Source organism: Atractosteus spatula, chromosome 6 (assembly GCF_055471065.1).
Source record: "Atractosteus spatula isolate fAtrSpa1 chromosome 6, fAtrSpa1.hap1, whole genome shotgun sequence".
Classification (NCBI taxonomy): domain Eukaryota; kingdom Metazoa; phylum Chordata; class Actinopteri; order Semionotiformes; family Lepisosteidae; genus Atractosteus; species Atractosteus spatula.
In genome coordinates, this window is record NC_142711.1 from 60564185 (window position 1) to 60577926 (window position 13742).

Consider the following 13742-nt stretch of genomic DNA (forward strand, 5'->3'; position numbering starts at 1 on the left):
CCTCGATTAGTTGAAGAAAAAGTCTTTTTAGCTTGAAATAGAGGGACAGCCAGCAAGTCCTACAGTCTCTCCTCTCGCCCATGTGTCCAGGGATTAGGTCTCCTCTAATGCATTCATGGGACAGGAACAAGTTTTCATGCTCAAGGCTCTGCTGTTTTGTCAGTTTTGTGTCAGCTCCAGAACTGTGCAGTTTTCATTCCCACCCACCCCCCCTCCCCCCTGCCTTGCAACGTCGGCACAAGGAAAATCCCTTCCCGGGATTCGCTGGTCGCTCGGATTCAAAGTTCGCCGCATTAGGAACAGCGTTCATTTCCGGAGGAAAAGTGGTCCAGGAGGGCACGGGGCTCACTCCTGTGGGGAGCTGTGCGGAATGACCCTCTGGCACGCCTCAGGGGAAGAGACGTGATCTGGGATCTCGTATCCTCGAAGGTAGTGGCTGGTGTTTGGCTGGGCGAAATAGAAGAGCTGTCGGGCGAACATGGGTTCCACCTGCAAAATCGAAGAAGAGAAGTCCGTTTTAAATTGGATGTTTTACCTGCACGCAGAAGGAACACGAGTCATTTAGCGGGGAAACTTGAAACCTAATTTGAAATACTGTTTTGACATGCAAGATGAGTAATCTTGAATAAAAATAAGAATAACGCAAAAATGACTACTCAGTATGGGCCAACTGTCAAGTGGGGAAAAAACCAAAACACACAAAAAACGTTTGCTGTACAGAACATGTACAGTTCAAATGTAATCCTATACAGCACATACATAGAAAGAGATAGCCATGTTTGTCAGCATAAATCCAAGCAGATAACACTGAAACACCACAGGAACTGTAGGAATATTTGAGAGGGAATTCTCCTAGGCTGGGTACAGTCTTAACAAATTACACCTGATTCTATTTTAGTCATACTCCATCATTTGTCTGTAGAAAATACTTAATTGAGATTTAGAGCTAAAAAGACTCTTAGCAAAGGTCACTGGAAAACGGTTGTAAACCTACAAGGTAAGCTGTGGTCAAACTGAACTGATCTGTAGATCATGATACACACTGCTGGCAACCATGCTAAAGCAGTGGGCAAGCACAGTATCATGGGGAACGGACAGGGTCAAGGACACAGCTGCACTGCACATTTACCACGGTCAGCTTATAACAACAGGAGGCAAGACAAAACCAATCTGAATGAAAAGCTCAAGGAAGCCTTAGAAACATACATGAGCTGTGATCATCTTCCTCTGCCTTTGGGGATCAGGGTATTCATCCCCAAAACACAACACAATCTGGAACCTGGGCACCGAGCGTCCATGGTGAGCATAGCCTTGGAGCTCTAGGGAAAGAAAAAGAGTGTTTTAATAATCCCTACATTCAAAGCACCCCCATTAAACACATTGACCTGCCGACGGTTCTCACAACGTGACATCCCCTTCAAGTAAAGGAAAGAGCTCAGTACGATTTGAAACAGGGCTTAGGACAAGCAGATATACAAGATACTTCAGAGATTCAAGTACACCTGAGTCAACACCTTTTGAAAATTTATAGTGATGAAATTGATGAAATCTTTGTTGTTGATTACGTAGGGAATAACTGACCACGCTGAATGGTTTACACAGCTGATTCCTTTTGTGTCCTTTTCACAGAACAGGTTTTGTGCAAAAGGAGGAACTGTTGAATTTAAAATCTTCTGTTCACACTAGCATCCACTATTGTGATAGTACCACTATCTCTTCAGCGCAGAAGTGTACAGAGCCATTGCAAGCACGCAAGACACAGTCTAGAACAAAATGGCTGGAAAGGCCCAGTGGAAAACAGCATTGAGCCTAGTCTGTAAGCAGCAAGAGAACAACTTGAAGTGATTATCTGTAAGGCTAGAGAGTGGGACGAGAGCAGGCTGTTTTAGTGGAAAGGCCAGTGGTAAAAAGAAGTGTTTGACTTATTCAGGTGCGCACTGACACTAAAGCTCCATTGTCCTAGACGTTTCCAAGATGAAATGCATTTATCTTCAGGTTGAAAAGGCAGGACTTTTAAACAATTCCCTGTAAATAAAAGTCAAATTTCATCACGTTCCTAAGCTTGTAGATGCCTTTCCGGCCTTTTTGCAAGGGCAGGGACCCCTGATTATCTACAGAGGTGGGTTCTTTATTTTGTCTCACTGCTGTAAGCCAGACTTGCCTTTAACATGTAAAGCACATGTTTAACTGTGCAGTTACTGAGAGAAAGAATCTCTTAAAACCAGACACTAGTTTATGGAGGTATGTCAATCAAATTGACAGTCATGAGGAAAACACTTGCAATGTTTAAAATTGCAGTAATTTAATATATCCTAAATGTTACAAAGGATGTTCAGAGTAAGTACCACTTGTGCTCCTGGTTCATCGCTTAGCTGCGATGACCTAGATGGGCCAAATGTTTGAGCTTCCTTATGTTTGAAAACCTTCTTTGTTCTCCATCTGGGCATACCCCATCTCTTTCATACCCAACACAAAATCCCCACTGTAAGGCAATAGGCTCTGAGCTTCAGAAGGTTCTTTTTTGAAAAATAAGGAAAATATATTTTATTGACGGGACTCAGTCCTAACCGTGGTCTAGTGAGTAACTGTAATGTGTGAAATTTGACAGCAGAAAGGATTTTGCTATTTTTAGGATGTAACTCCTAGGTTCAGAGTTTGAAGGCTCTAAACAGTGCCGATGCGCTGATCAGGGGCAGCGAGGAGAGACGGACACGTACCTGCGAGGAACTGCTGTGTATCGAAGAGCTTGCAGGTGTGGTCCTTCTCCAGTTTGTTGGGCTTATCGCTGTAGGGGGCCAGCGGGCCTTCCCAGAAGATCCTGCTCTGGCACAGTCTCTTAGCGTAGAGCCCGTCCGGCGCCATCCACAGCAGCACGCCCCTCTCCAGGGCGTTGGGCACCTTCTCCACGCCTTTCCTCTGGGACTGTGGGAAGGGGTACGGGAAGATGACCTGATCTATATTGCTGTGGCCGTACAGCTTGTCATCGATGCTCGAGGAGGAGGATATCCTGCAGCCCTCAGGACTCGTTGTTGTCACTTCTTTGACAAGGGACTCTCGGTAGTACAAGCAAATGTGTAGTCGGCAATCTAAGAGGAAGAATCACAAGACAGGTTACCTTTACTATTTCTTCTTGAGGCTCAGGCATCATTTTACTAAGAGCCTATAAATGTCCACTGGTCGACATTTACCTAAAGTGGCTAAACTGCCTAAAACCCGCAACCAGGTCTCTTCCTGAGAATCTACTCCTATTTTTTCTTCTTCCATCTTTTACAGTATGTACGAGAGGAATCATTTCTCTTCAAGACAACAGTCTTTAGAAAACCTAACACGTCTGTCAGCAATCAATAAGACCTCCATGCAGTGTAGTGTTTTGGGAAATTTCTTCTTCTCTACATCTTAAGCTTTTTCGAAAAACATTGTGACAGGCAATAAAAGAGAAGAAGAAGAGTTCATTTAAATATATCTCAAATGCATCTGTTTCGACCCTATGCTTGAAGGTGTCATACAGTGAAAGCAGTGTAACCCCAGCTACCCTTCTGTTTGATTTTAGCAATGACATAGCACTGATGTGTCATTAAAAGCCCTGCAAAGAAAAAGTCAATAAAGAAACAGCTGCATTAAACCATCCACAATGTCACAGTGTGGCAAATCTGCTAAGCATGAATTGCCAGCAAACTTTTAAACTGTTATCATTGTGTGCAGGCTTAGAGCTTCTGAAGAAAAATAAATAAATAGTAATGTTAAATGAGGAAGTCATCATACAACACTACTGTTGTACACTGTGTGACACAATAATGTACTATGCCTTTGACACCATTTAACAGTACGGTCTATTGTACTGCACTACAGTATATCTTAGTGAAATATTAAAGGAAGTTGTAACCTTGGCAAATTAGCATACGTACAGTATCTTAGGTGTAATGCATTAGCAACAGACTGTGCTGTATTCTTAAATACCGCAGAAGTTATGTTAATATGTACAGCACTTCGAAGAAGACACATCAATTTCCTATCGGTAATGAGGAATTTTCTGACGCTCTGTAGATATTTTAGGTGTTTTTTTGGATGACATTTAGAAAATCTTGTTGAAGATAATCCCCAGTCTACACACTGGGTGTCAGCTGGAGTGCAGTCTTTTTCATAAATATGTACAGGTATGTCCGTCATCAATGATAAATCGGCTATCAATAATCCCAACATATACTTGGGAACCCACCCAACCAATTTTTCTTTTTTAATATATACTACATATAATTTTGAGAAATAAAGCTGTCCTATAAGAGAGACAGCTCTTCTATTCAGAAGTGTTCTATTCAGTAGTGTAGGACCATTTGCAGTCTCTGTTCTCATGATGTAAGATGCACATTTTCTACAACACTGAATGAAATGACAGAAACTTCTCACTGTGGTGCATCTAAAAAAAATCCCACACTACACATCACAGACAGTTCAGGGCGGTTTCACTCTCAAGATATTTCCACCTATTTAATTGTTGCAGAACTGATTGTAACTGCTCCTGGATTTTTGAGGTGTAGTTTTTCCTCCTGCATGTGTTAATTGAGAGACAAAAGTTGCCGAGCCCCATTTATTGCGAAATCTGAATTTACGACACCACAAAATCACAGGGAGTTTTCCACAGATGAGTGTGGTGTCCAGGAGAGATACACTTACGCCCTGTGGAAATGTACAGTACTTTTTGAATGGAGGGGAGAGTTCTTTACCTGTGAGAGCTACTGCCTCTGCAGACCTCATGCTTGGATCAAGTGAAAACCCGGGTGGTTGAGAGTCAGTGGGTGAACAAGCATAAAATGATCCTGTTATCTGGTACCCTTGGGTAAATATGAGAAATTTTACATTTAGTATCCTTAAAACGTACATCCACTAATACCTTCTATTATTTTCCAGCAGATACCAGAAGTAAAACTTTTTTTACCAGAATTCAATTATTCTAAATGATAACCAGAATATTTAATAAGATCAGGTACAATCACTTCCATTAGATGAGACGTCTAGCAAGGTCAAAACAAAGAAAAGGAAGCCACAGATGTACACATTTTTATCATGGTTTCTGCAAAAACGGTTTCTTCCTACAGGCAAGCAAATGATCCAAAAAACCCCTTTAATAACCATGGATCTTTCTTTGTTTAAAAGAGGCGTTTTAAGTCTTGCCATTCCAGTCCTGGAACACATGAGTCATTTATAACTTTACCTCCTGCACGTTATCAGCATTAGTTCCTTAATTCTCTGGGGCATAGCACTAATAAGTGGCAAAGCACACCTTCACAAAGACAGAATGGTAATGCTGAATAACAGTTCTTTATTGTATAGAGGGAACAGTTACTCATTAAAAAACAACCTCAAAGTTTGGAGAAGTAGTTGCAATTAAAACTTTATCACAAATAAAAGCAAAAGTTCGTGCCTCACCTTTCTAGCTTAATTGAAAGAGACCACGTTTACACTTTTCTAATTTTTATCTTTGGTCCCCTTTCTATGAGTAGTTTAGAGAGGCAGCAGGGCTGCTATTCATCACTATAGTGAAATCTACTTGTGTTGTGGTTTCACGCCCTCTCCCCAAGTTTTCATCAAACACGCACTGTAAGAAAAATATTGAGCTCTTACCATTTTCACAAGCAGCTCCTTGCCAAGAGAGGTTTCGTGTAGGATATGGGCACTGGCCATAGGGTATGTCAGGGTGGGGCTGCTCTTGAACATAGTCCCTCCAGTTGCGATCATGTGGAACCATGTAGTTGGGCACCTGAGGAACACAAAACCATGCTGCCCTTTAAGACTAGAACAGGAAAAGTCTGCAGCATGGGCTGTAGCAGCATCTTCGACAGGAGCTGTCCTAGAGTCGTCCTCTTGTACACATCAGACTATCTGAAAGGCACTGATCACTGTATTAAAAAACAAGCTAACTTTGTGATTTTTAATGTGCATGGAAGTATTCATGAGGGATGCACAGTGTGTGCTACAGGGCTGGGAACTGTAAGATCAGATGTGGCCTTTGCCATCCTAACAGCAGAAAGGAATAGCCAGAGAAGGCCAAGAAACATACGCATACTGTATGTCAGATGGGGTAGAGTAAGCCGGGAGTTTCCCAGGTTGGCACAAAGGCCTGGACAGTTGTGCAGTAAGAACTGGCACCGTGTCCAGCTGGCACTTAACATCTGCGATTTCCACTGTGGAACTGCAGAGCAAAACAAAGGCAGAAGCTGGCCGAACAAGTCCCTGAGGGTGACCATGTGTCCGTTCCAACAAGAAATACTGTATCTACAACTGGTGTCATTCCTCCTCCCTGCAGAAAACATAATTGCCTGTACTTCTTCTTATTCATTTTTTTCCCCTTCTCTAAATGCTGTTCTGTGCAATACATACAAAAGATTCTGATTCCGCTGAGGGCTTGGGTCTATATCCTACTTTTGTATGAACAAAACATGAGATGCAGCTAAAAAGAATCCCAGGTATTACAGGGGTTTCACTGACGTATTGACATGTACCAGAAAACTGAAAGATGATTATGGAGGTAATAAGGAGCTCTGTGTCTGCGCTGTTAAATTGCAGTGTAAATTGGCAAACAAAGCTGATCTTTATTTTCACCATTTATACTTATTTGTAAAATTTGAAAATGATATTGTTTTGACTGCTAGACACTTTGATTGTGCTACAATTCCAATTAATTCCCTTAGGAATTCTTGACAGGAAAACCAGGATTTGTGCTGTGGAAAACTATTCATGTTGCACAGCCACTAAAATGCATCGGAACATTGCAACAAATCTCATTAGAACTTTATTACCAAACGATGAGGTTAATTGCAGATTTGCAGCCTGTAAATGCCTGTAAATGCACTGCATAAATGTCCATACCTGAGAAAACTCAGGCTAGTGGAGCTACCTTTGCTATGACCAAAAATACACTCCATCACACTGCTGCATCATGTTATTACAGCCACTTGAATAAAGAAAAAACATCTTCCTCTTGGTGAGAGGGAGGCTACCTGGGTTTGCAGAGGAGGGTATGGAGGGTGCATGGGGTAGCCCAGAGAGTTCATGTGTGTGTTTGCTTCCTCCATGTTGATCTGCTTTGCTCCTGCTTAAAAAACAATGAAAACAAGCCCTTGTTATTTAAAAACAAACTCCAGATATTGAACTTAAGCCTTCTTTTTAAAGGTGTTCTCCACCTCCACGCAATTCATTATTCATTAATGCGATCCTAAAATAAAATATTAATATTTCATATTAAGGAAAATATTTTTTTTTGGGGGGGGGGCAAGAACTAATTCGAATATCAAACACTTTTGTGACATTTCACACCAATGCCTGAAGCAAAGGAAATGGCAGCAGAGCAATGCATCATAGCATTGTTTTTCGCTAAGATGTAGCCTCTTTTGCAAATCATTAGAACCTTTTCTTTTATTTACTGTCTTTAAACACTAAAAAAGGAAGGAGAGTTTGCATTTGCTTCTTTGACATTAAATTGCAGATTGCACTGAAGTTAAAGTACACAACCACAACACCTTTAAGTGCACTGCACGATCCTCAGATCTGCACAAGGTGAGGTGTTTTTGGTATAGAAACTAGTTCAGTGTTTTTACTGGAAGGGATTAATGAACATGTGCCCTCACTCAGAAGGAAACTGACTTAAAACATTCTCGTTTAAAAAAGGGCAACTCAAAATCATCATCTGAAGACTGAACGCATGTTAAGAAAAAAAACTCTGAGTGCCAGTGTATTCATGAACTAAGCAGGCCACAACACCACATTGCTCAGTTGCAGAGTGACAACAACAGAACAACAAAAAAATAATTTTCTCCAGGCGTTTGGTAATTTTGTCTTGAAAAGAACATTAAAAACTCTTAAAGAAAACAACGTAAATTAAAGAAGAAAATCAAAATGGCATGCCTTTCTTTGTTCCTTCTGGGATTATTCTGTAGACCTTATAAGGGTCGGAAATGTCCAACTGACTTCTCTCCACCAGTTCCTCAAAGTCGTTGCTTTTGTTCAAGGCACATCGCAGTCGTGTTTTCCACGTTGGGGGGTCAGGCTTATCGATTCCCTCTCTGAACTTCCCCTTGAAAAGTGCCCAAGCCTAGCACAACGAAGAACACACAAACAAACTTTTTTTCAGGGATTTGTTCATAATACATTCAGTGTATTTGGCTAAATTGTGATACTCCAGCTGGAAGTGTGACTTTGAAGTCAACAGACCTTATGGGTTGTCAAGCAAGTTTATTGGTTTTTAAAAAGGCATCCTGGATGCACAGTTTCTTCCTAATGTTCTGGTGTATGTGACAGTTTGAGACACTGTATATTATTATTCTAACAGGCATTGCTGTCTTTTTTGTTGTTGCATTAAGAATAGCCATTTGTGAGCAAAAAAGCCTTCAACACAGTGAAAAGAAAGAGACATCAACAAAATAGACAAGCCCAATGAAAATAAAAAGTGCGCTAAACCCTGGTTTTCGAAACATTTTTAAATTACAATAAAATTGTCATTGCCCTTTAGAATGGTCATTACTGGGCTGGTGGTTTGCACCAACATTTGGAGGATTTTCAACACTTAAAAAGGTCAAAAAACTTTAAAATGGAAATTAATGTTTTTTTTTCTTTTAAGAGAGGGTCTGTATAACACGTTTATAGTCAGTACACAGTATAAAACCTTACAGCATATGAATAATGAACATATCTCGTTAGGTCGATAGGTTCATTATTCATATGCTATAAGATATCGATATCATTATGATTACTCAAACCTATTATTAGTCATAGGTCGGTAATAATGAAATCTCAATGTCTTCTAATTGAAGCTGATAGCATATACTGTATTCATGTAACGTAAATACATACAATGCAGTAGTGAACGACTCCACAGATGAAGGGATAAATCACTAATAGATAAATCAGTAGTTACACTTCCCCATTAACTCAGTGAATGCATTTCTATCTATAAGAAGTCGTTATTAAATCGTTAAGTTTTCGCACACCTCCCCCGGACTCTAAATCATTCTCCTTTCAAAGATACAGTATGCCGTGCCTAATGCCTGCTTTGTGCTCCGAATAAGTGTGGACTCAGATCGATCGCGTGGTTTAAGGTCGTGATCTTAGCGTGCTTCGCTTGCACGGTCTGTACCTTGAAGAGCGCCGCATCCTCGTCTCGGTTGTAGTCTTGCTTGCCCGCGTGTTTCCAGGGGATCCTGAAAATGGTTTTCTCGTCATTCTCCCAAACCAATCCGGGGTACTTCCCGCTGTCAATCTGATCGATCAGCCACTGCCTAAGTTTCCCATTTCCACAGCTGACTGACATGCCGCAGTCACTGTCTATGTTCATGTCTGTCAAAACGCATGCAACAGAATGGGCATTACGGAGTCGTGGGTGACACGTTTCGCGGTAGGTGTGCAAAGGAGGCAGGGTCCGCGAACAGTTAAAAAGTTAAAATAAGGGAGAGCTAAAGCCACTGAATAAAAAAAAAAAACAACCACAAAGCGAACGACAGGCATGCAGTAGGAATGAAGGTGAAGCTGATGAGACACAAAAACGAAATATTTCCGTGCACTCACAATTAGCAATTACCGTCGTAATTACTCATTACAATCATCGCGAAGCAATGTACAAAATTAAATAATTCGAATTAAAAAATAATAATAATAGCAATATGAATGCCACTACTAATACACTGAATTGAATTCAAGCATCAAAGGGTTAATGAGGTGAAGGTTTTCAAAACCTGAACTGGCCACTTACCTTTGATACTCCTAGCAAGAACTGTCACAGTGTCAGAAGGACCAAAACTCAGAATAAGGAACTTTTGTTTCTTAAATAGTTTATAGTTGAGGGGCGTCGCCAGCGGGGCGGAGCTCCAGCCAAGCTCAAGAAAGACGGGCTGTACCCTGGAGAAGAGCCGCGCAGAGCGGGTTCTCTGAATCTTATCTAGTACCGTAAACGCCTGGGAAATCCCTGCAGATCGTGAGCAGAAGGGCTCAAGATGCTTAAAGAGCACAAACGCCGAGATCGTCAGAAGCCCTTGAAGATACCCTTCTAAAACAAAGAAAAACTGAGCACACTTACGATAATGTTTGATGTCTTGATATTGTTACTCATACCAACTACTTTCTTACTTTCTCAACGTGATACTACATCATCATAATAATATTAATGCAATCTTTAATTTATTGTTTTTATTTACTAGGGGCATATGAAAGACCTATTCTAGTTCACATACTTTACAAGACATTTCTCTCTGTCACCCATCATTCGGAACCCCGATATTGTTAATAGGTCATAGACTCTCCACCTATAGGCTCCTCGACAGGAATAATCAAAAGTTATGCCACCTGAAACGCGATAACAGACTTTTAGTGGTAGCGCCGAGACAGGTTTTCTGCGGAGGATGAGTGAAGCTTCATTCATGTCACCTGCTGGACTATAGGAGGTCTCCCTCTACTGGTATGAGTCTGAATCAATTCTAATGCACCTGCTAACGCCGAGAAAAGTGAATATTTTCTTGGCTGAACTATTCTGCAATAATGCTATTTAGTTGTTAAGGCATTTAGACTACTAAACTCCTTAGAGCTAATGCGTTTTCATTTATAATGAATAATATCGCCCCCAAATGTTTTGCCCTACAACGCTCACATAAATGATTTAAAATCTTTTTTAAAAACCTGCATAAAACAAGGAATTGGAAAATGCATTGGATGAATGTTGCTGCATAATGTACATAACTCTTTAGCCTTGTGAAAATGTCGTGAATTATGTTTATTGTTGGAGGAGAACATGACTAATGATCAGCATTACTGTACTTGCGCCTCCCGGTGGAACTTTGTGATAAAGAACCTTTTTCTGTTCTCACCTACAGTACATACGGTACAGCGGTGTGTATATATCTTACAAAATCCCGTTATTTCTGTAGTTATGATCTGTGACACTGTGCCTGTTAATTTAATATGACCATATTGCTTCATAAAACGTACTGCTCTCGTTTAAAGAAATTAGGAAACCTGTGGTAGCAAATACAGAGGACTTTTGAATAAGTTTCGTGATGGTCATTACCAAAATCAAAACTGGCAGTCAGTCTGAATAGTACGGTATTTTAGCATACCTTGCTATTTCAAGGAAATATTCCAGTTTCCCATTACGAACCGCAACAATACAATGACCCTAAATTCTTCCAAGAATAAAGTTTTATGTAAAATGAGGTTGCAATAAAGGATAATCATTTTGAAAGCAAAGCAAAGGGCTGGGAAAGCAGTCCGGCTCACGAAACTTGAAAAATCAATTTTTCAGTTCGAAGACCGGCATATTTCAACGTTGCTGTCCTTTTTGCATTAGACGATTTTTGCAATCGTCTGCAATTGCCTTTGGCCCCTTAACGTTGTTCCCTTACCAAGTCAAAATCAAATTTACTAACTGTATGTGTTGTTGTGTTTTTGTCTTCTGTAACTGTTGTTCATTGCTTGTCTCTTTTTTCTTTAAACTTTGCACTTACAATACGTGGTGTTTTCTCGTGTGTGGTGATCGTCCTGCGCCTGCAATTATTTAAAAGACTCGTTTTAAAGAAACATTTCTTATTGTTCTAATTGTTCAAATTCTATTGGAAGGGTGAATTAAAAAAATTAAAGATTTTCACCTACAGTAAATGCTGGTACGCACTTTTGTTTTTTCTTATGGAGTCTCATAATATGGTGTTTATGCAGTGCCTAGAGATGCACATTATACACAGGAGTTTGCGGTCTGGAATGGCATTGGGGTCTAGCTTCCTGTGCTAAACTCTGCACTTATTTTGCGATGGTGTTGTATGCTCCTGTAGTTCCCTTTGCACAAAGTCAGTGTTTTCCATCGTTCAGCTGAAAGAAAAAAAGTCTTTGCTTCTCATGTTTCCAGTTCAGCTTTTTGAAATTTCAATAACTAATTTAAAAAAAATTTAACGGCACCAAATATAGACGGATGTTAAATTACAGCACATCTAATTCCTATTAATAAACATCAGGGTATTACAGTAGTAATAATCTGACTTTCAGTACACAAACTAAACCGACAAATGACTAAAAGAAACACATTTTTATGCTATTTGTGCAGGTGACAATTTATACTGTTTATTGTGTTTTTTGTATGTGACAGCTGGGTTCTTTAAGCAATGAATTATATACAGTAGTCTGGTGTAGATGCGCCATCCGCTCACGTAATGGAGTGTAGCCAGCAGTGACAAAGTACAGAATCGCATGCAGTGTTGTGAGCGTGTCCACAATTTGTGTACAGTGTGTGTGTTACACGCCTCAGACGACAGCTGTGGTGAACAGTACAGTACTAACAGAAAATGATCTACCTTTCTGCAGAAACACCTTGAACAGTGCCTTCAGTTTGGTCAGTCCTTTTTCACTGAACATTGAATCTTGTCGCTCCTGAATAAGACCAATAATTCGACTTACATCGTTACACAATCGCGGGAGTGACACGGATCGAAATAAGGGTGCTGCTAGAAAATCGAATACCATAATGAAATGTTTATGTATTTTTAGGGTTCTGAATTTTAAATTGCACATAATAAAACATTTTTCCCAATCCTTCGCCAGAATTCTAGGCATATTCAAAAGCAGTTTATCCTGTGATAAATTTTATAATCATGTATCTTTTCATTCTATGTCTTTAAGGATGATTATAATGATTAATCATTTATTCAATTATTACTGTTTATCTTTTGTTTCTATTGGAAGTAAAGAGAATCAGCTCTTGAGAAGTAATGGAACAGTTTCCACAGGTATAAGGCAGTGGGTCTTTACATACTGTATATTCCAGCGGAGCCTATTTTTTAACATTTTGCTTTGTTTACTGGAGAAAAAATATGGAAAGATGGCTTTTTTAATTCTCTGTGATCAATAACAAATGACTTAATTGAGAGGAAACAGGTAAATGGAAAATACCAAAGATATTTTATGACCTTTATATCTTGTCATAATAACTATGTCATTAGGCTCTATCACTGCTTTCAAATATGGGATTTTAAATTCTAATATTCAGAGTATTTTCAACCTTGTGTTAAAATCACTCCAAAATGTCTAGGTTTCCCATTAATATTATACAATATATTCTGGACTCTGTGAAGAGGAATTTCAAGGGTAAGCATTGAGGTATAGTAACCCAGTCATACTATATACAGTACTATAGATAACATATAAAACACATTTTGAGAATTTTCCCAGTTCATATCAAACAATTCAAACAAAAGCCATATGAATATTTTTTTGCAAACTATATTATCACAAGTAAACATCAAGAATGCTCACTTTTTGTGTTTTAATGTGTAATTATCACTTAAACTCTTTTAAACACTTGTCTTAAAAATCAAATGAAACACAAATTACTACTGGATAACTCAAGAAATATCAGTAGCAATACAAATCTTCGATGTATCACAGTTAACAGTTTTATTTTTTGTAAAATTGTTGTTTTCGCAAACCCCAATTAAGATTATATAAAGGTGCCTACAATAAAGAAATCAGTATTAATTCAGATCTGTGAACATTCTGCTGCTTATTTATTATCACTTTCGGAGAAATGAAATCTGTAAAAATATCTGTACTGTAATGTGTTCAACTCCCAACCTTCTGCATTAGACCTCAGTGACAGAAGACAGATGTTTTCACAAAACTTCACATAGTTGAAAAAATCTTGAAACTTATTCTGGTAGCTAACCCTAAAATATGCAAGAGTTACAGTATGTTTCCTGTATGTGTACTGTATATAGATG

The 13742-nt window shown here is 39.4% G+C and overlaps 1 protein-coding gene across 1 annotated transcript; it reads right to left on the reverse strand.

Moving 5' to 3' along the window:
- Positions 1-220: 220 nt before the first annotated feature.
- Positions 221-9769, reverse strand: LOC148833127 (interferon regulatory factor 4-like). The gene is made up of 9 exons (XM_088918774.1): positions 9740-9769; positions 9128-9327; positions 7900-8086; positions 6996-7090; positions 5620-5755; positions 4722-4829; positions 2718-3086; positions 1207-1319; positions 221-489 (listed from the first exon to the last, which is right to left on the reverse strand). The coding sequence occupies exons 2-9, from the start codon at positions 9323-9325 to the stop codon at positions 346-348; spliced, it is 1350 nt and encodes a 449-aa protein (XP_088774900.1). The 5' UTR covers positions 9326-9327; positions 9740-9769; the 3' UTR covers positions 221-345.
- Positions 9770-13742: the final 3973 nt, after the last annotated feature.